At 37.4% G+C, this 22,183-nt stretch overlaps 1 protein-coding gene across 5 annotated transcripts in view; it reads right to left on the bottom strand.

Annotated features, from left to right (window-relative positions):
• Positions 1 to 22,183, bottom strand: part of CSNK1G3 (casein kinase 1 gamma 3) — a 73,951-nt gene that overhangs the window by 8,854 nt on the left and 42,914 nt on the right. For all 5 annotated transcript variants that reach the window (XM_057367760.1, XM_057367763.1, XM_057367762.1 and 2 more), the window contains exons 7-12: positions 21,440 to 21,674; positions 11,077 to 11,162; positions 10,872 to 10,956; positions 8,797 to 8,945; positions 8,038 to 8,133; positions 7,291 to 7,386 (exon numbers count right to left, since the gene is read on the bottom strand). In XM_057367760.1, coding sequence (XP_057223743.1) covers positions 7,291 to 7,386; positions 8,038 to 8,133; positions 8,797 to 8,945; positions 10,872 to 10,956; positions 11,077 to 11,162; positions 21,440 to 21,674 — 747 coding nt within the window. The remainder of the gene's footprint in view (positions 1 to 7,290; positions 7,387 to 8,037; positions 8,134 to 8,796; positions 8,946 to 10,871; positions 10,957 to 11,076; positions 11,163 to 21,439; positions 21,675 to 22,183) is intronic.

Below are 22,183 nucleotides of genomic sequence, written 5' to 3'. Positions count from 1 at the left end.
ATTTTTTCTATAGTTACTTTAATTCCAGTAACAGTATTTTTCCAGTAACAGGTTTTATTATGGCATCCCTGTGCCTTGTGACACCTACATGACAGACTCAAGGTGAGAGGAACGAACAAAGCACAGCAATTCTGTGGATCAGGTTTGCTTATCTTCCCCACATCTCTTCAGAGCCTTAAGGGAAGACATTAAGCACTCTTCTGATACCAATTCAGTTGGTCTAAAGCTCTCTTTCCTCCTTCAGTGAATTTATGCTCCTTAGTTTCACGCTTTCTATTCAGAGTGAATATGAAGGCCTGATTTCGTTGTATCTCAAAGAGTACTCATCAGAAAAGCAGAAAACTAAGACAATTTTCTAGACCTAGGAGAATAGATGGTGTCTGATTTTTAGAACAGAAAAACACCTACTGCCAATAATTAGATTTATCTTCTATTCCTATTAGTTTATTCTCAAATTCCTATATAAATTGTTCAAGTCATCATGAAAGCTGTGGTTCTCTGGGAATGTTTGTTTTGACTTTAAACTAAGTGGAACCCCATATTGTCTCTCTCGGATCCTGTCAGCTTTCCTGCATGACAAATGGAGCCGTTCCAGAGGCCCCTCCCTTATTMACCCCACAGAATCTGACAGAAGATGATTAACTGGCTGTAGACAAGTGCCTATCTGACCAGAGCTGCTGACAGTGCTAATTGACCCATTAAAGGACTGACTCACCCTGTTGAGAACTCTACTAGCTACTAAGTAGCAGCAAGTGCTCCGCAAGGCAGCAAGCACAAAAATATTCTGGACAAACAATACAAAAAAGAATTTGCAGAAAACATCTGTAAAAAATTAATCAACCAAAGAGACCAACTGTAGTCTGTAATTGAAGATTTTTACCAGCTGCTGTCTGATGGTCAGAGATTAAGGTAGATGAAAGGAAAGGGAAGGAAAGTCATCACCATAACACTATTTGCCTCACTCTTCCAAGCTCTCCTCTTATACAGCAGTTATGTCTGATCTATTTATAACCAGAGCTAAAAGCCTAGCYTCCTGAGGTTTGTTTTGTAGTTCTTATTGCAACAAAGTACAGAGCTTCAGAAGTTTGCTGCACTTAAGGCGTTTCCCATGCCATAGGCCCACAGCAGGCTGAGTTTCCTTATTTTTCAAATTCCACTAAAATAGGAACCACTGCCAAAAAAACCCTGCAGGCTTGTAAGAAAACAAAAGATGCCTGAGATACTAGGAATCTAACTACTTAAATTTTAGTCAATATAACTGAAGGAATTATGGAGATTGGACTTTATTCCTGCAATGATAAGTGGTTCCAACAAGGCGGCTTAAGCTTAGTTTCTTATCACTGGGCATAATAGAAACACTTCACATTCAGTAAAATAAGCAGGAACTGTACTTTAACAAATATTACAACAGTAGGGCAGACATCCTGAATCAAACATCCCAGGTTAGTGTTTATAGAATTTTACAGAATAACAGAATACTCTGAGCCATCATCGTCCATATTTACTGCGAGGGGTTATAATATGATCCCAACCACCTCACCAGGTGTCTTACTGTGAAGATCATTTCACAGCTGCTTGTGAAATACCTAGCTGTAAAAGTGATAAGCAGAACGGAAAAGTGCATCAGAGGCATTTGCTGAATAAGACATGAACAGTCATAAAAATGTAAAGGGAAAAAATTTTGCTCAACTTGCTCACCGAATGAGTTTGGTTCCAAAGGAAGCATAGAAGCATGGAGTAGCTTCTATGGAATGGCAAATGGAAGGGACCACTGGTGGGGCCATGTTTACAAGCAACTTCCTGTCCATAACTGTAACTAATCACAACTACAGCCTATGCTAATCCTTATACAAGAACCCACCCAATTAATATTGTAGTCAATCCTGCCTGCAGTCCTAATAAAGGATTTCTGCGCCATAATCCAGACCTAAAAAGAACTTTTTAGAAAAGACCCTCAGACCCATGCTCAATATTGAGTAACAGAGGTTGATGAGAAACAGAAGCCTTTGTCCTCAATTTATATAGTAAGAGTAGATAGAGTACACCAAGAAATAACAGGTATATGACAGGTATATGTCCCTTTCTGGATGGGAAGCAAACACAAGACAACTCAGTATTTCTGACTGCTGTAAAGAACAGGTCACAGTTTTCAGCGGCATTTGCAAGAACTCCTATTTTTTTCGCTTTTCCTAAAAACAAAAGAAAAAATGTATGACTGACACAACTATCAAACACACTGCCCAACTGCAGCATCTGCAGAGCTTTCATATGACATTAACCTTCACAGTTCTTTCCCGGAGCACCTGTTCAATGATTGACAACTATCTTMTTGTTAGTTGAATGTTCTGACACCACATTCAAAAACGAAGATCAAGCTCACTATGTACATCTTCATTTGAATTGAAAAATATGAAAGTAAGTATCTAAAAGTCCTTCCTACATTAATGACATTGTATTATGTATGTGTTGTATAATCTTACAAGACTTCATCTTTAAAGAAGCCAAAATCATCTTCTGCTGGGGTCAATGCACTACTATCTGGTAACAAAGAACAAAGCTTACTGCAGCTTATTCTACAAATTACTTCAAACTTACTGTGGTTTTTTAGAGAGTGGTTTCAATTAGCTGGAGAAATCTCTTTTCAAGACAGCTTTTGTCCTAAACAGTTTATTAGTTTGACTGTTAAAAGAGAATTTGAAGCACTTTGTTGAAAACTTCACACCAGAAAGCAAAAGCTTGTCCTGCCTTGCTCTGGTCAATAATAGATAATCTCTGTCTCTTAGATGGATAGCAAGGAGAAAGATACCATAGTCCTTCCCACACACACAGACACCCACACACATCCACCAAATACACAAATACTATTAAGTGTAACTGTCTGTTGCATGACTTACTTTAGATGGGAGGAACATGAAGTTATTTTTCCTAGAAAGAGTTATGACCACTGAAAGTGTAAGTGAACCAAAGGGTACACAGTATAAATTGAAAAAACAGCATCAGTCCTGCTTCTCCAGAATCACCAATGCCCTGAGTTTCACTCCAATCTACTACTGCTGAAAGCAGCTCTAGGAGCTCTTCACTAAGACAGAGACAAGAACTAATTCACCTACAACAGTGACAAGTACTTACTGTTAAAGAAAAACTAACAAAGGCTCATACAAAGGAATACAAGAGACAGGAGGAATGCTTGCTTCAATTCCAGTCAGTAAGGCTACAGCTGTATGAATTTAATTCCGTACAACACCAGTAAAGTACTTGGCAATCTGACCTAAAAGAGCCTTTAACAAAAGACTGATAATGCAGTGTTAACACTTGTACACTCTTGATTCTGGAGTAGTGGGGTCTAAGTTAGACCAACTATTACACTTTTCTTTCCAAGTACATGGCAACCAGCTAAAAAATCGACACAAGGAAGGCAGGAAGATAAGGGAATATAGTAGAATTGAGCAAGAATAAGTCACCTAGAAGGCAGCATATGCAGGGAAGAAGTGTTACACCAAATTCTGTAGCCAGAATGTATCACAAATAAGGCACAATGAAGATTTTATCACAGTAGATCCACATGAAAAGCTAAAACTTTGAGAGAAAGAAACAGTGATATATAAAACTAAGAATATTCTAAGAGAAACTTAATTTCTCCACTTGTGATTCAAGTTGGAATCATTTCCCTGATGAAATCAATAGCCTGATGAAAATGGGAGACACAATTCATCTCTTAAAAGACTTGAATACAAGTATAGTGAAAAAATCAGGATATTGAAGTTAAGTTTTGCACTTTAAAATTCTGTTAACTAAATGCAGATGAACAATTTTCCCTGAATAGTCACAGAATTACATTTCAGAAAAACAAAAGTTTTAAAAGTTTCAAATTAGAAATATCACAATAGTCAAGAGACTAACTTAAGATACTCACCTATTTTCAAGTGGGAGAATAATCACTAAAATGAAAACCCAAAACTACTTAAAACATTTTTAATAATAATGTTGCCCCGGTTTAAATTTAGCTCCTTTAAATTTAATTTGTTCTTTAAAGGAACATCTATGTAAAGAAGCATATGCATCACATTGGCTGTTTCTTGCTACCCCCTATGCCATAAGGTAAAGAAACAAAAATTACACCCACTACCCATCAATGAAAACGTAATTGTGAAACTGATTTCTTAGATACATGGTCCACTGGAAGCTTGATAAGGGCCATTTATAACAAGACAAAGTTAAGCCTGAATAGCAATTCCCTAAATGGCAACAGTAAATCTTCAGGCTCCATACTTTGTTCTGCATTAGTATGTAAACTAATCTTTAACTTGCAATGCTCAAAAAAAATTTTGCTGATTTTTATTACRATAATCCCATTACAGAATTGCAAAAATTCCCCCAATCATTCCATTAAGAATCTCAGTAACTGAATTCTCCACTCAAAAAATAAAGCCAGTCTACATATCTGAGCAATTCATTAGTGACACTACACAATTCTTTATTTTACCTTCAAAAAGTTTTCAGTTAAGACAAAAAAAGAAAATTAATCACAATACCTTTTTAGTCTACAAAAGCTTAGGAAAACTGATTTGTTTAATCTAACTCTTGACAATCACTATGTTGACTTCTTGAAGAAGAGGAATCTTGCGACTTGGAACTACTTACATCAAATAAGATGTAATACTTACATCAAATAAAAACCTTTCAAGAAGTTCCTAAGTAGTTTACTCAGAACTCTTTAATGCAATCTTTCTATCTAACCTCCTTTTAAAGAATTTCCCAATGGGAAAACAAAAAGAAAAAAGTTAAGAGGAGAGAGATCAGTTAGTAAATGATGGAAAAAAAAAGTAATGGAACAGATTAATAGTCTTTATGAGTGCAAAACAAGATTGCAGCTCATGCAGAGAAGGAATAATTCAGGGTGGTACAACTGACATTTTGAGAACTGAGGTGAACTTTTAAAAACAAAAGCACAAAAGAAGTTGTTGAATGAATTGCTGGGAAGTATTAGTTGATCATTAGTAACTCTACACAAATTTGAAAGATGGACTGAGGTAAATGGAAGAAGGGATGTCTTCCTTTTAAGACTCAATTTCCTAGTATTATTTGAACTCTAGCTGATGCTACCAAGTAAAATTAGACATGTCTAAGCACATTAGGATCTTTTGAACAAAAGCCTACGATCTGGGATAAATTAAATTAATACCACAACCAGAACAATATATGTTAATGAGCAAATCAGTTTGAACCTCTGTAGTTCTCACTTGTACTTATCATCACTAAGAGCATACAAATGTATRGCAACAAACATATACACGAACATTCAGTCCAGTTGACGTTCATATGTCCTAGAAAATAATCACTAGCACATTTTAGTAATCTCTTAAAAAAGAATCTCAGAGATGACATCAGCAGTAGTACTGAAGACAACTAATAGCAGTGACCTAAAAATCATTCTACTAACATTTAAAAATAATCTGACAGATTTTTGTGTCTTGCAGAAAAATTGATAAAACTGATCTTAAAGATGAGCTTATTAACCTTAAAGAAAAAAGAAATACACTTTCATTTCACACTGCAGATTCAACTTTTCCTTTGAGCAATTTTCTGTGGGAAAATTTTTAGAACTTGTCACCTTGAAAGCAATTAGGAATCCAACTAAAGTAGCTAGCTAATGAACCAGTTTAAAAAATGGGATGATTCAGTTAGTATTCTTGCAACAAGGGGCTATTTGACTGCACAACTGAAGATATTATGTGATTCTAAAAGTGCCCTTAATCAGGACACATGACCACTCCACAACAAAAGGCAACTCAATATGAAAACACCCTGCTGTACAACACGTGACATAGACCACGGCTGCAGTTCTGCACAGTGCTTTATTCACGTGGGAATTGCTTAGCCTCAACTGATCTAAATCATCTGAATGCAGACTGCCTGYATCCTTTGAGGAAAAAGAAACAACACTATATTAACAGTAAGGAATACTAGTGTTGTGCTATTTCCATCCCCAAAAGGTATTTAGCATATTTTACAGTGGAAGGCAATTTCTTGACACTTTGAAAGTTATAGTAACTGTAATTTAACAAAYTCAATGTATTTTTCTAATCTAAAAAATTGAAAAAGAAATTTTGAAAGATACTTCAAATCCATTTTTGATTCCATATGACTCTGCTGTTCCCAAAAGATAAATGATTACCTATATTACACAAAGAAATGTTGTAATTCAAGTTAAATATATAAAGTTTTTTAAACATTTGTTAATGGGAAGCACAAAACAACTTTTAAACTTTCCTTGACACACAGTAATAATTATTATCTACTAGATTTTGTTACGTGACACATGACCACTGCTTCTAAAGCAACAAAATTTAAAGAATGTTAACACACTGACAGGACTGCAGCACTGGTTTCTGTACCCTCAACTTTTCATTCTTTCTTCAGGTCTTGACAACATTTTTCCAAACAAAAACTTCAGAAGAAACATATACAACTTAAGATTGCCATAACCAAAAATGCAGTGAACAGTTTCCACACACACCCCATGCCCCGATAAGACTTCACAATGAAACATTTTATTTGGACTCATAGTTCAAAATCTCATTAGACTTTGCATTGGTATTTTGAGTCTTTCAGTATTAATTCCTTATGTGTTACTCCAACTACTTCACACCTAAATATATTCAAAGAGAGGGACACCAAAAATTTCGAAAATTGATTTTAAAAATAGAAAACAAACCAGAAAAAAAGTTYTTTGAAGAAAGATGAAATAAATAATAAAGGAAAAACTATTCATTTCTACTCATTTTTTCACTGATATATGTGAGGTTCCTGGGAACATTCTTCTAGTCAATTATTACTTGAATTAAAAGGAGTWAAGTTTAAGCAAACAACTAAATACCATTTTAACTTGAATCTTTCTTAAGTAACAAAACGTAACAAATTCGGTGTGGTCACCTGGACCACACCGAATTCAGTAAATAGTGGTTTTTAGTTTCCAATTCAACTAACACATTAAAAGTCAAAATTCCAGTCACTTGCACTATGTAAGTACATATTCAGCAGAAAAGACAGTCAACTGTTTTAAGACTTATACTAAGAAGCATGCAAGAAAAGTTCCAAACAAAAAGTTCCATAGTTTCAGCACCTGTTTTAATTTCGGTTTGAAAACTGTGAAGAAATAATAACAGCATTCTGAACATTASTGGAAATCAATCTTACTATGAAAACATGAATCAAGTGATACATTACAGGAAAGTAGTATTATGCAATGTGAAATGACTGCTTTAAGTCAAGAAAAGAAGCAGAAAATACCTGTACTGAGCCACCAAGTCTGTCAGATGCCAGGTGAGCTCTCAAATGATGTGTACTGGTTTGCTGTGAGTCCCAAGCTGCCCTATGGTCTGTTGACTATTATTTTTGAATGTATTAGGATTTATGCAAAAGAAGAAAAAAACAAAGAAAATAAAAATTTTTTGCATTAATTATTATATACTAGTTTTTAAAAGCACAGAAGCACTACACACTCAACACCCATATAGACTGCACTTCCACATTATCAACATACTTACACATGCCTTCACATACATTTTCATAGAGAGAAGTAGCTAAATGTCAAAATTCTTACGCAGAAAAAGCACACTAACAAAATGCTGCTATTTTGCTTAGGCATATGGGCACAGCTCTGAATTCTTAACATTTTTACTACCTTAGTTATTAGCCTGGTTTAAAAAAAAAGTTCAAATGTTATACACATGTTTGTTAGAACTCAAAGAGAGGATACAGTGTATGGAGAAGAGACAATGAGWAAAGAAGTGTGAGTAGGGAGAAAATTCACTCCTGATTCACTACGCTGCATCATAGATTGAAACAAGCAAGCTTTTAGGAGATATTTATGTATTTTTACTGTAAAGTCTACTAGTAGACGTTAACAAAGATCTACTTAAAGCAAAAACAAAGAAAACCTACAGTCAATTTTATTTTCAAGTTCTAATAAAAACATTGCACAAATCATTAGACAAAAGACATAGTAATGTTGATAGTCTCACTCGAGCAGTTTACCTGGTTTTTGGATTGTTGCACTCGATCTCTGTGCTGATACGCTTCTCTGTTTGAAGACATTGCAGGATCTGAATGTACTGAACCCACTGGAGTAGGCTACAAATATAAATAATATGTAGCAACTGGTAAAAAAAATAAATTTCTAAGTCTCACCATAAATTACTGATTTGTAAAAGAAAATAATCTTTAAATCTGATGGYTTCATATATCACAAAATTATCACATTAAAGCAGAAGCCTCACTAGATATTTACTAATTTCAATGAGAAAAAACAGCAAACCAAGACTTACAGAATTTAATGACATAGCAATTCTAATTATTATTCATTAATTTTCTGAAGACTTCAGGCTGATACTTTCTGCGGTTAGAAGTTAGGATATTCTGATGAAATCTGATGAAAGGCCTAAAGTAATTTTTAATGCCAAACAYTGAAAAAAGTATTTACTGGGGAAAAAAAAAAACCATGCAATAATGACAATCACCTGCAAAAYTTTACAGTCCTTCAACTCAAAAAACAATCTGAATTCTACAACCTCATTTCAAATTGAGCAGAGATTACTTTGATGTTTTGAGTACATCAGGAAAGAGACTGAATAACAATCAAGTGGAAAGAAAATGTTAGAACATGCATCTGCAGATGGGCTTGTCATAGGAGCTGTTCACAGCCCTTACAACAGCCTTAAAGTGCACATATCTTCTTAAAGTCAAAACTGATCACAGAAAAATCCATTAMATTACTAACAGCTGAACAGTACTCACCAACTGTTTGCCAATCCAGTCGTATTCATAATCAAACATATAGCCTTTCCGATCAAGCAAGTCTGTGAAGATCTTTCTTAAGTAGTCATAGTCTGGCTTTTCAAAAAAATCTAACCTTCTCACATAACGTAGGTAAGTAGCCATTTCCTCTATATAAATAGAAAATATACATATTTGCCCTTACCTATTTTAATGGAACTCAAAAAAAAACCCCACCACCTTTCATTTTAAAGCAACTTCTACCTCTCCCATTAAAGCAGAACAGTTCYTCACCATGAATCTGTGAATTACCTCTGAAAGAGAAGTTACTTAACCATAATAATGTTCTTTGAGATGTTATCATATTCTGAGATATACTACCACATTCCAAACACACCAAGTGACACACAACTAATTTTTTCTTCCCATCACCTGTTGGGATCTTCTATTCAATGTTGCACAGTGAGCAGAAAAGTGGGGAGAAAATGCCTCTACTTTCTTCTTTCTTTCCAATCAATTTACAGAGACAAGACTAATGAAAGGTAAAGAAAGGCGTATACAACATAAAGCCTACTGTGGACAGAATGTCCTTTCATTAGGGGAAATAAAATTAGTTTGTCATGAGCTACTCTCAGCAAATCCATTTTGCCAAATCTAAAACATCATTATCAATGATATTTTGGTTACCTTTAAAGGTGTTCACTTATGTTTTGGCAAAACCATGTCCATGTCATACATGTCCCCTGTTCCAAGGACTTTAACACAACCTTTCTAAAAGTTGTGTTTGCTTCAGTCCTATTATCCAACACCTCATTGATCCTCCTTGCACTTACAGACAACTAGAAGTGGCACCTGAAACTTTCAAGTTATTTCAAATTTTAGTTCAATCTGTTTCTAATGCAGCTTGTTTTTAACAGGGGCATGATACCAGATTTGAGCTGAAAAGGTTTGCAAAAACTTATATATGAAGATACAAGTGCAGACTAATTGAACAAGGTAAGCATACATATAGTATTTTTTTCATGTATACTTTAGAAGAATCTATACTGAAGAACAACAGCATTAGCTTACTGCTGCATCAAAGGATAATTCTTCCATCTGGGCCAAGTATTATTTAACTGATCCATCAATGACTCKGGTGAAGGGCAGAGGCCTCCTCAGCAATTTCACTGACAGCACAAAGCTGGGAGCAGTGGCCGATAGCCCAGAGGGCTGTGCAGCCCTTCAGAAGGACCTGGACGGGCTGGAGAGATGGGCAGAGAGGAACCTCCTGAAACTGAGCAAAGGCAAATGCAGGGTCCTGCACCTGGGAAAGAATAACCCTGTGCAGCACCACAGACTGGGGGCCAACCTGCTGGAAACCAGCTTTGCAGAGGAAGACCTGGGTGTTCTGGTGGACAACCTCTTCATGAGCCAGCAACATGCCCTGGGATCCAAGAAKGCCAATGGAATTCTGGGGTGCGTTATGAAGAGCAGGTGGAGGGAGCTGATCACATCCCTCTACTCAGTGGCTGTCCCCATGGTGGACAAGAGAGACATGGAGCTCCTGTAGTGGGTCCAGCAAAGAGCTACTAAGTTGGTCAAGGGACTGAATCATCTCTCTTAYGAGGAAASGCTGTGGCATCTGGGCTTGTACAGCCTCAAAAAGAGGTGACTGAGAAGGGACCTGATTAATATGTATAAAAATCTAAAGGGTTGTTGTCAACAGGATGGAGCCAGGCTCTTCTTGGTGCCCAGCAATGGGATAAGAGGCAAGGGCAGGCACTGATGGACAGAAGTTCCATCTGAACACGAGAAAGAACTCCTTTCGTGTGCAGGTGACTGAGTCCTGGAAARATTGCCCAGAGATGCTGTGGAATCTCCTTCACTGTAAATATTCAAGAAGCACCTGAACACAATCCTGTGCCATGTGCTCTGGRATGGCCTTCCTTGAGCAGGGAGGTTAGACCGTATCACCCACTTCTAAGCGGACACATTCTGTGATTCTGTGACCTGTTACACATATTGTAGTTCTACAGCCAGACATTAAGCAATTACCTAAACCAGTTTCATTTTATAAATTAATACACAACATTTTTATTAACAGCAGACATTACCTGGGAAGTTTTCGCACAACACCTCTACAGGAGTTGCTCGTTTAGTGTCTCCAATTTTTTGGTAACGTTCTTTTAATGTATCAGCCTATGATGCAAGACAAACAAGTTATACAGTTTGCAGGCACACATTCAAAAAAACCCCAAACATGTCAATAAAAGCTGATGATCTGAAAATAGGACAGAGAAAGATAGCAAAATCCACTACCTTTAAACCTTGCCATGGAAGACTTCCTCTGAGAAAATACATAAACATATGGCCCAAGGCTTCCAAATCATCTCTTCTACTTTGCTCTGAAACAAGATGCAAATATTATCAGAAACTTCAATTTTACACTATATTTAAAAAAGTAGCCTCCAAATTACATAAAAATAATTGCTAGGCATACAGTACTTGAAATCAAGCTGAACATGTAGGGGAGTTCTTGTGTRTTTTGGACTGCCTTAAGAACACAGAAAAAAAGCAGAGACAGACTGCTTCAAACAGCACTTCAAGCAAATCATATTGCTGCAAAAAAATTGTTCTTATTCTAAAATACTTTCAACAGTTAAAACTGCATTTACTTCCAACATTTTTAATCTATTATTTGTGAACTTGAAATAATTTACCAAAGCTTCAAGAGAATTATTTTTTTCTCTATAAAATCATGGAGAAGATGGTGTTTTCTTCAGGGATGTATTATGGATTTCTGAGTAAGCCAAAGGCAGATTGAAGAAGGCTCAGAAGCACTATTGTTTGAACAAAAAAGCAGAATGCACATACAGCCTGCTATCAAGTCTAGCTGACGYGAGCTTTCACAGAACAAGTCTAGCTGACATATGAACTTTCACAGAACACAGTGCCTGGCAAAGCTACAGTTTTTCATCTGCAGTAAAGAAGTGGCAGTCCTTCAAAAAGTTCACAAAAGRTTAAAGAAAAGTAACAAGTAAACACATGGTATCTGAAGTTCTCAAAGTACATTTCACATAGTTTTTTAATTAAATCCACCATTCTTGGGAAAACTGAAGGCAATAGAGAATAGTAAGTCTTTGAACTCACTATTTTTTACTAGCAGAAAATAGATTTTTACATTTCCACGTGACTTCATTCTGTATTGCTGTTGAAATAAACACTATACATTTTACTATTTATTGTACTAACACACAGTATTTAATTCTAAATTTTACTTTCTCCCTGACTCAAGAAAGATAAACAAAATATTAACGGTATGTCACAAAACAAAATCACTATACTTTGGCAACAAGAGAAATGGAGCAGGAAGGTAAATGAAAAAAATGTTTGATTTTTTTTAACCCAGTAAAGTCAACAAAGCCAACCTGGCTCTGATCTGATCAACACATAATATTGTCATAAATATATAGCATCTGAAGAACAATCTTTAATTTTCACATAAATGTACTTACTACTATTTTGAACAATGTACTTACTACTATTTTCTACCCTTATCTTCTCATTTGAACACTTAGTAAACATGTATTAGGAAATGAGTATGAAAATACCAAAAAAAAAGGATGGTAAATCAGGGCACAGGCTACATTTAGCCCCTCACTTCATCAGACATCTGCCAGACATATAAGGCTCTTTCAGTCATTTCTCCTTCACTCATTTCCATGTTTTTAATTCCCTTGCCAAAACTTCTCTTGCTTGTGTTCACTTCTCCATTCTCACTGTCCTCTGTTCCACTTTTCCCAGGGAGGGCCCTCCAAACAATTTGGTTGTATTTCAATTACTCTGCCAACCCTACAACATCCCCCTTGMAGACCATACTCTATTCTGACACGACCCCATAGGTTAAGAAGAAAGCAGGAGTAAGGTGCAGAGTTCTATGCCGGACAGGTTTCAGTAAGTGAAAGAAATATGAGGTCCAGTTGCTGGCACGAATCCCGTGTTCTTTATGCAGYAGGGCGAACACGCAGACAATCACTACTCCAGGAATTCTGCTCCTGACAAATGTCCTGTGCAATGCAATGGATTTCATGTAAGGCAGAACTCTGTTAAGATGGGGGCAAAGCATACAGGAATGTTACAAGTGCGCAACAGATGGTCCACCTGTGGGTAACACTASGGTACAACTCAAAAGAYACTAGAAAGTTCCATTAAGTCTTTGATAAGGGACAGCAATTCCTCTCTTTCACATTAATTTCTACCAGTTGTGTTGATGAAAAATTAGCCTTTTCTCTGTTTAAAAAACTAACCAAAGTAATAGTGTCTTATTGAGGCAATTRTTCCTTTACAGAGACTCCTATCTATGAAAGGTGAAACTTCTAATCTGTATTATTTCAAATTGAGGTGTTTTGTGGTGGTGTTTTGCGGTGGTGTTTTGCTGGGTTTTGTGGAGCTTCTTTTAATGAGATGTGGGCTGTTGGCAATGTAAGAGAGTTCTCTGGGAAATAGGATAGAACATTTTAATTCACAATGACCTCAAAAATACACTATGGGAAAGGACTTTGTAGGTGGTTTTTTTCATTTGGGGGACAGGGATTGTTATTTAGAATCCATTCAAGTTCTTCACTGATCACTTTGGAGTAATGAAGAAATAGTAGTCAAATATCCTTTCCCATGGAAATCTTTTCTATGGCAATCTTCAAGATGAGCCTGACAAACATGAAACGCAAAGATTATATTGCTATTATTCAAAGGACATCAAAAATTGAAAAAAAAAAATAGCAGTGGATGAGCTGGAAGACAAAAAGATTTTAAGCATCACCTGGAGGMAAGGCTGTGTTGATGTATATGGATCCTATTGTACTACTTTTTAATGAGACTGAGAGGGTATGTTGCTTAAATGGTAATACAACCATAAAATAAATATACAACAAAGCTTTAGGACACATGGTTTCCTCTGTTGAAGAGATCAACTGAAGCTAGCTAAACTAGTAAGAAACCTGTTATTTAGCTCACAAACTAAAGACAATTATCTCAATTTTAACAGGTTGATGTCAATAAAAAACTAGAGATTCATTCAGCAGGCTATCCCCAGAAATTATCTTTTTTTAGCATAAACAATGAAGTAAACACAACACAGTTTAAACAATGGACATTCACTCTTTAGTGAGCATCCAACTTCCTAAAGAAAGTTTAGCAATGCTCTAGCAATAGAAACATTTTATTTTTGGATCAGAAGACATAGTATTAGCTGCAAAAGAAAACATGATTAGATACAGAGATGAGAAGTGACATATATACGAAGATAATCCACCTAGTTTGAACTGTCAGTCCCTAAAGTTTAGCAAAAATAAATTTGAAACCCAGAGCATGTAATCGTACTAAAATGATTGGATTCATTCAGTAATGAGTGAAAGAAAGCATTTCCACTTGAAGAAAACAATGAATCTTGAAGTTAATGATTCTGGTTCACAAAAATGAAGTTGCATRCCAATTTTATAAGCATGGGCTGTATGCCATACTATTGTCTTAAGAATAATATAGACAAAGTAAAAATCAAACAACATTTTCATTGATACCTTTAATTAAGGATGCAAAGACTTAYTGTTTGTATTACAAGCACTGTTTCATGTAACTGTTGATTTATAAGGTTAACTTATACAAGAAAAGGGATTTCTCTACGACAGATAAAATTCTGCCCTGAGATCCASTGATGGGTGATTCGGTGAGTGTGAGAAGGAAAACACCAAACTTCCTAGGGGTGAACCCAGGTCTGGGAAAGGACTTCGTCCTGCACCACTGTCTCAGTGATGAGTGAAAGTTGCTGGGACTCYTCTAGAGCCATCACCACAAAAAACAGACTATACATGCAGAAGTTTGGAGTTTTTTTTAACTACTGGAAAAACTCTAGGATTTAGGCTAATAAAATTCTAGGACCAAATGTTTATTGTTCTTGCAGTAAGAAATTAATTAAAATTGATCCAATGCAGAATTATTTGTTGATGGTTTAGATTACAAAGGAGTTTGGCCCTATAAAACTCAWTTTAAATCTAGAACAAATGACAATTCTGACATGAGTAGATGTATGAAAGGCAAGAATGGGGTTCTCCTACCTTTATCTGAAGTTTAAAGAAATTGGCTTCATTTGGCCTTTCTACTCACATTAAGAGCAGAGTTGCTTCATCCACAAGAGTTTCAAGTATTCATTGTACAATAACTAACTTCTGCCCCTTCAATAATTAAGCACTACCATGAAAAGACCAATACAATCAAGAATATGAGTCGCTCCCCAGATTACAGATGGCYGTATTAGAGTAATTATGACTCCGTGTGACTACACTTTCTGTACCCAAATAACTTAAAGAACACTTCAACATGTTTTTCTGAATTTAGGGAAACCCCAAAATAATTACCAACTGACATATCCAGCAAACACAGAAAATTACACAATTTTCACAGATGCAGATTTTGTCTTCATTAACCTTCCAATGAGAATCTATATTTTCTGGAATCTTACTTTCCCTTCCTGAAAATGAACTGGAGAAGAAGTACACAGTAATTTTATCCCTAAGAGAAATTGTCTCATGGAAAGGTAGGGCACCACTTCATGCTGGTAAGGGCTGTGAAGTATTTTTATCTCCTTCAAATAGCTATCTGAATAAAGCCAAGTTATTCTTCACACAGACAAATTCCCTTCTATTCCATATATAAACTCCCAGCTTGGCACAAAATTACCAGAAATCCTTGATCAAATGTCTCCTCTGAAACAAATTACTGGCCGCAGGATGTTCAAAAGCTATGTATTTCCTACGTATACCTTAAAAGAGTGGGCTTTGGTGATTTTGTGCAGATTTTATTAAGCATTTAAAGTCTGTCTAGTTGCTACACACTGACGATAGTTTCAAATACTATGGATCCTCAAATGTACTTCTCATTCAAGGACAAGATCCTTCTTTACTCAGACACGCTAATGTAGACAAAGTTATAGTTCAATAGAGACATACACAGAAGTAACTTACAGAAAAATGTGAACTTGATAGTCTCCTTTATTTTTTACAAGGGTCAGCTATTAGACCATTTAAGTGGTTCAGGAAATTATCTACAGACTAAAAATCCAGCCCTAAAAACTGTCTTATTATCACTGTTTTCAGCGCAATCTTATCCTATATGCCGCTTGCTCTGTACACAAAGAGCTTGAGAACCATCAGTGTTGTCTCACTGCCTGAATTAAAAAATATACATTTTTAGAGGAATATCACAGAACTCAACGAAAAAAATGTTGAAATGGAAGAATTCAGGTTCTTTAGGAAGGAGAGGCAAGGGAGACCAYGAGGAGATGTCACCCTCTGTAGCAATAGCCAACTGAGTGCATGGAGCACTGTCTGGGGATGGATGAGGAGCTGACTGAGACCATGCGGGTAAGGGTTAATTGGAGGGTCGGGTTAGGGAGCTACAGGCCCCCCCAACCAGGAAGAYAGAGTAGGTGAGTCCTTGTGGTGCTGCTTCCCTCCCCCACCCCTTTCAGACCACAKGGTAATCTGAGAAATACTCATTAGGCCTCAGCCTTGACAAACAGCATCTGAGTTCAGCTCCTCTTGATCCTACCAGGAACTGCTGGTATCTAACGAACTCCTGTTTTCTTTATGAACAGCCTTGGAAACTATTTTTCTTCCTCACATAGCATAGCAACCCTGTTCTCACATTTTCAAAGGAAGTGTGCTGATGCACACTGTGGCCAGGATGAAACATTGTTATGACTAAAACCCACTCTTTTGCAATCCTATGAACAGCAGACCAAAATGAGAACCTTTGAGTTCTGGACTGCACAAGCTGTGATCAGCAACMTCCCTCTGAGTGGTGCCTCTCAGAGCCTGCAAACTCTCAGGTTTGCTGTCCTCAGAGGATCACTGAACAACAATGAATCCTGGGCCAATATCCCCACTCCTCAAAGCTCAACTCTCCCTGCACTGAGGAGATACGGAAGCAYCCAGAATGATTAATTTACTGCCTCCAGGGGAATTTTTCACAGTTAACTTGCACTGATTCTGTGTGCATAAATGTACACATATGCTATAGAAAATTCGGGGAGAAATGCTGCTGTCTTAGATGGTGAAGTACTTTAAATATCAAAGTAAGGTTAAGTTATAAGTTAGGTTAAATGCTGTTAAGTGTTATTCCTCTGTTAAATTGTTAAGTCATAAGTGAAGTTAGGTATAACCTAAGTGTTGTTCCTTTGTAAAATTCTTAAGTTTAAGGTGTAAGTTAAGGTTAAATACTTTTAAGTGCTGTTAAGCTTTTAGGCTGTATTCCTTTTTATCCTTGGCCTCACTGTCCTTTTGTCACAGCACCTAAACCCACAGGCGCACAAACACAGACACACCCCTAGATAGTTCTCAGTTCATTTTGTTTTGATTGACTGGACTTTGTTGTTTTTTGTCTTTTTTCCCTTTCTCTTTGGTGTGTCTTAASCGTCTAGTAAGCAGCAAGAGTGAACCTTGTCAAAGAATTTTGTTGTGCTATTGCTTAATATTAAATCTGGTTTTTACTCATAGCTTTGCTGATCATTTTTGAAGCTTTCTCAAACATTCATAACCATTGTCTACAAATCTAAGGGAACCACCTCATGTTCACCCCCTGGTCCTCATAAGGGACTTCAACCACTCTACTATCTCTTGGAGAGATAACACATAGCAAGGCATCAACAATCCAGTAAGTAATCCTTGATAATCTCCTTCTCCAAGTTATAGACAAGCTAAAAAGGAGAGGTGCCATGCTGGACCTTGTTCACACCAACAAGGAGAGGCTGGTGGGGAATCTGAAATTCAAAGGCAGCCTTGGCTGCAGTGACCATGAAACACTGGATTTTGAGATCTTAACAGTAGTGAGAAGGGAGYAAAGCAAGCTCTGAACTCTGAAAACTACCTTGAACTTCAGGGGAGGTGACTTGGCCTCTTCAGGGACCTGCTTGGCAGAATACCAGGAGATAAAGCTCTGCAGGGAAGCAGGGCCCTAAGGAAGTTGGTTTAATATTCAAGCATGACTTCCTCCAAGCCCACAAGCAATGCCTTCCAACAAAGTCAAGCAAACACCATCAGAAGGCCTGCATGGATGAACAAGGAGCTCCTAAATGAATCCAAAGGAAAAAAAGGAAGCATATAGAGAGGGGAAGCAAGGACAGGTAGTCTGGGAGGTACACAGAGCAACAGTCCGAGCAGCCAGAGATCAGCTTAAGAAAGCTAAAGCCCTGATGGGATTAAATGCAGCCAGGGACGTCAAGGGCAACGAGAAAAGCTTCTGTAAGTATGCTGGTGACAAAAGGAAAACTAGGAAAAATGTGGGATCTCACCAGAAGGAAACATGAGACCTGAGATATGGTGAAAGCTAAGGCAAAAATTTACTTTTTTTCCTCTTGTCTTCTCTGGCAAGCACGCCAGTCACATAACCCATGTCACAGAAGACATGGACAGGGACTAGCAGAATGAAGAACTACCCACTGCAGATCAGGCTGCAGCCCATTTAAGGAACCTGAGGATGCACAAATCTATGGAACCTGATGAGATGCATCTGTAAGTCCTAAGGGAACCTCAGGCTATGACACTATCCACTACAACTGAGAAGTCATTACAGCCCAGTGAAGTTTCCAGAGATTAAAACTGAGAAAGATAACCCCCATTATTACAAAGAGAAGTAAAGGAAGACATGAGGAACTACAGGCCAGACAGTCTAAACTCTATGTCCAGCAAGATCATGGTGTAGATCCTCCTGATAACTATGCTGAGGGACATGGAAAATAAGGAAGTGACTGAAGACTGTCAACATGGCTTCAGTAAAGGCAAATCACGCCTGTCAAATCTGATGGCCATCAACACAGCCCCAGCGTTGCAGCATGATGAAAGAGCAACAAGTATCAAGTACCTGGATTTGTACAAAGCATTTGACACTAACACAGGATGTGCCTGACTCTGAACTGGAGAAACACTGATTTGACAGTTGAAACAAGTGGAGGATAAGGAACTGGCTGGATCGTCACACTGTAATTTGTAGGCAACAACTCYATTTGCAAGTGGAGAGCAGGTCCTCAGAGGTCATTACTGGGATCAGTGTTGGATAACACCTTTGTTGGTGTCACAGACAGGGGGATCAAGAGCACGCTCAGCAAGTCCGTCAAAGACATCAGGCTGGGTGGTCCTGCTGACACCCTGGAGGGAAGGGATGCCACAAGGGGACCTGGACAGGCTTGCAATGTGGGCCTAGATCAACACCAYGAAGTTCAACAAAGGTGAGTGAAAGGACTTGCACCTGGGTTAGAGCAATCCCAAGCACAAATACAGGCTGGGCAGAGAATGAAGAGCAGCCCTGAGAAGGTGCTGGTGAGTGAGAGGTTGGATATGACCCGGCCGTGGGCACTCAGAGCCCAGAGAGCCAAACGTGTCCTGGGCTGCATCCAAAGCAGTGTGGGCAGCAGGGGAGGAGGGGATTCTGCCCCTCTGCTCTACTCTGATCAGATCCCACCTGGAACACTGCACCCAGCTCTGGGGTCCGCAAGATAAAAAGGACACAGACCTAGTGGAACAAGTCCATGAAGATGTCCAGGGATGCCTCTCCTATGAAGCCAGTCTGAGAGCTGGAGCTGCTCAGCCTGGAGAAGGGAAGGCTTYAGGGAAATACTACAGCACCTTCCAGTACCCAAAAGGGGCCGGCAAGAAAGCCAGAGAGGGACTCCATTCGAGGACATGTAGTGATAGGACAAGGGATAGTGCTTTCATACAGAAACACATTAAGTTTAGCTCAAATATTCAGGAGAAATTCTTCAGTGTGAGAGTGGCAAGATACTGGAACATGTTGCCCAAAGGAGCTGTCAATGTCTYATCCCTGGAACTATTCAAGACCAAGTTGGAAGGAACAGCTTGGTGTTCCCGCCTATGGCAAGGCAGTTGGAACTGCTGATCTGTACAATCTTTTCAAACCCAAAACCATTCTATGATTAAAACAAGATACCATTAGACAAAAATATACACATCCTGTGTTAATATTGGACATGTAATCAATATTCAGTTTTTCAAGTGATTACCAGTTTTACATTTTGATTTCTTTTTCTTAAATGGCATGGGGGAATCTTCTAATTTAAGGAGAAATAAAAAGTTTATTTGATTTTAAAAGTGGTTGGGAAATTTGTATTGAAAATTTTGTACTAACAAAAATTTGTAACTTTGAAAAATTTGTATTAATCAACAGTCTATCCTACTTAGTGGAGATCAGAGTCCAGTGTCAAAAATGTAACAGTCACCTCAAGCTGATATCAATATTCATAACTGAAAAATACAGTGAATACTTCTTTTATCTGAAAAGCATGAGTCCAAAAGTCCGATTTAGAAAGATCAAGCACTTGAGGTACTGTAGTTTGCCCAATAAAGAGCAACAACGCTGCTGAAGGTTCTGGAACACAAGTCCTATGAAGAGCAGCTGAGGGAGCTGAGGGTGTTTAGCCTGCAGAAAAGGAGGCTCAGGGAGGGCCTTATTACTCTTACAACTTCCTGAAAGGAGGGTTTAGCCACATGACCTTGGCCTCTTCACCCAAGGAACAAGCAATAGAAAAACAGGGAAAAACTTCATGCTGTGCCACAGCGAAGTTTAGACTGGATGTTGGGAACATTTTCTTCACCAAAATGGTTCTCAAGCATTGGAACAGGCTGCCCAGTGAAGTGATTGAGCCACCATTTCCAAAAGAATGTTAAAAAACTTGTGGAAGTGGTGCCTAGGGACATTATAGTGGTGCACTTGGCAGTGCTATGTTAACGGCTGGACTCAATGACCTTAAGGGTATCTTCCAACCTAAGAGATTCCATAGCTATGCATTATCAACAAAAGTACTTTATTCCTGTCTGAGAAGTGTGAATGGTTTCTCATTTGCCATATTAAGTTATACTTACAGTTAAACTGTAAGAATTATGCAACATTTTTACAACCAATTCAAAGAGTAACCCAATTAGTGATTACCATGCAGTGATAAGCAACTGGCTTACAAAACTCCAAAGGGGTCTAACTAACTGTTTTTAGTAGAAAACCTCTCTGTGGCTGGAATAAWCAAAGATCTGAGTACTTATACCTTTTTTCGAGTTTAATTTATTCAGTCCATATTAACAACTTTTATATTTATGTACATCCTGTCATTTCTTTAGCTTGCAGGCATAACCTTTAACTACTCTGGTAAACAGTGTAAGCACTAAAAAAAAATCAAGAAATCACCATCATATATAGTGATAAGCTACTTTATTATTTTATGGTGTATTTCAAAGAGATCAGAAAATTAGCAAGGGAGCACTGGRAACCTATGTTGTTGCAACTTACTGACTTTACTATATTTAATAAACACATCTATTTCCTTGACGCTCCATTCTGCCACGGTATAGTTATAATGTGAAGATATTACAATACAAAACACACACCTCACCTTTCTTTTAATGACAGCTAACAAAAAGGACAACTCCCAAGACATGATCATGATGATTAGAGATTCAAAAAAGATTACTCCCACAAGCAGTATTTCCATAAGGACAAACTATATTTTGCACAATACACAAAATTTGCAGYTCATAATGACTACACACTGAGAAAAATTATAATTTGAAAACAATATGGTTCACRACAAATCATAACTATTTCTGCACCRAAAAAACACACGTACCTTTTCCTAAATGTGTATTTATACTCATGTATCTAGCTGTTCCTGTAAGGCTCTTGTGTTCTCGATACGGTATGTGTTTCTTTGTTTCTGGATCTACATATTCCTTTGCCAAACCAAAGTCTATAATGTGAATAATTTGCTGGGTTTTGTTTCCAGGTCGTCCTATTAAAAAGTTCTCAGGTTTTACATCTCTGTATATCAAGTTCTTTGAATGGACATATTCCATACGAGAAATCTTCAATAAAAGAAAAACAAAAACAGACAYGAAAGTTAAGTTTAAGCTTCAGGTTACTGTATTAAAATGTGTTAGAAGCTAAGTATCATACATTTGCTTTATTTTTAGAAGAAATCTCCCCTCTAAGCATCTCAAGACCAAAAGCATATTCATATTGTTCTTAACAAAGTATCTCCCAGTTAAATTCAATGAAAATGGTACTTTCCCAAAGCAAATATACCAGCTGATGTATTGGCAACCTTCATACTGGGCATTAGTCATGATCTTGTATATAACAGTTTTCACCTCTAACAACGTGCTTGCTGGCACATGCACGTTTTGTGTATATTAAAAGTAAAACCAGAAATTATGTCACCAAGCAGTAAGCAGCAAAGCTTGATGTAGATCTACTACATATTAAAGGTATAAGCTAGAGAAGCACTAGTGAGAAAATTCATCACTATGCATATAATGTCTATTCTAGCTAGACAGCTTTCTATCAAAATGTCTATAGTCAGAAAGGAAAAAGA

The sequence above is a fragment of the Malurus melanocephalus genome, unplaced genomic scaffold (assembly GCF_030028575.1).
Source record: "Malurus melanocephalus ecotype Western Australia unplaced genomic scaffold, MMel_1.1 scaffold_84, whole genome shotgun sequence".
Taxonomy (NCBI): domain Eukaryota; kingdom Metazoa; phylum Chordata; class Aves; order Passeriformes; family Maluridae; genus Malurus; species Malurus melanocephalus.
The sequence above is the reverse complement of the archived record's forward strand: the minus strand, read 5'-3'. Positions and strand labels throughout refer to the sequence as shown.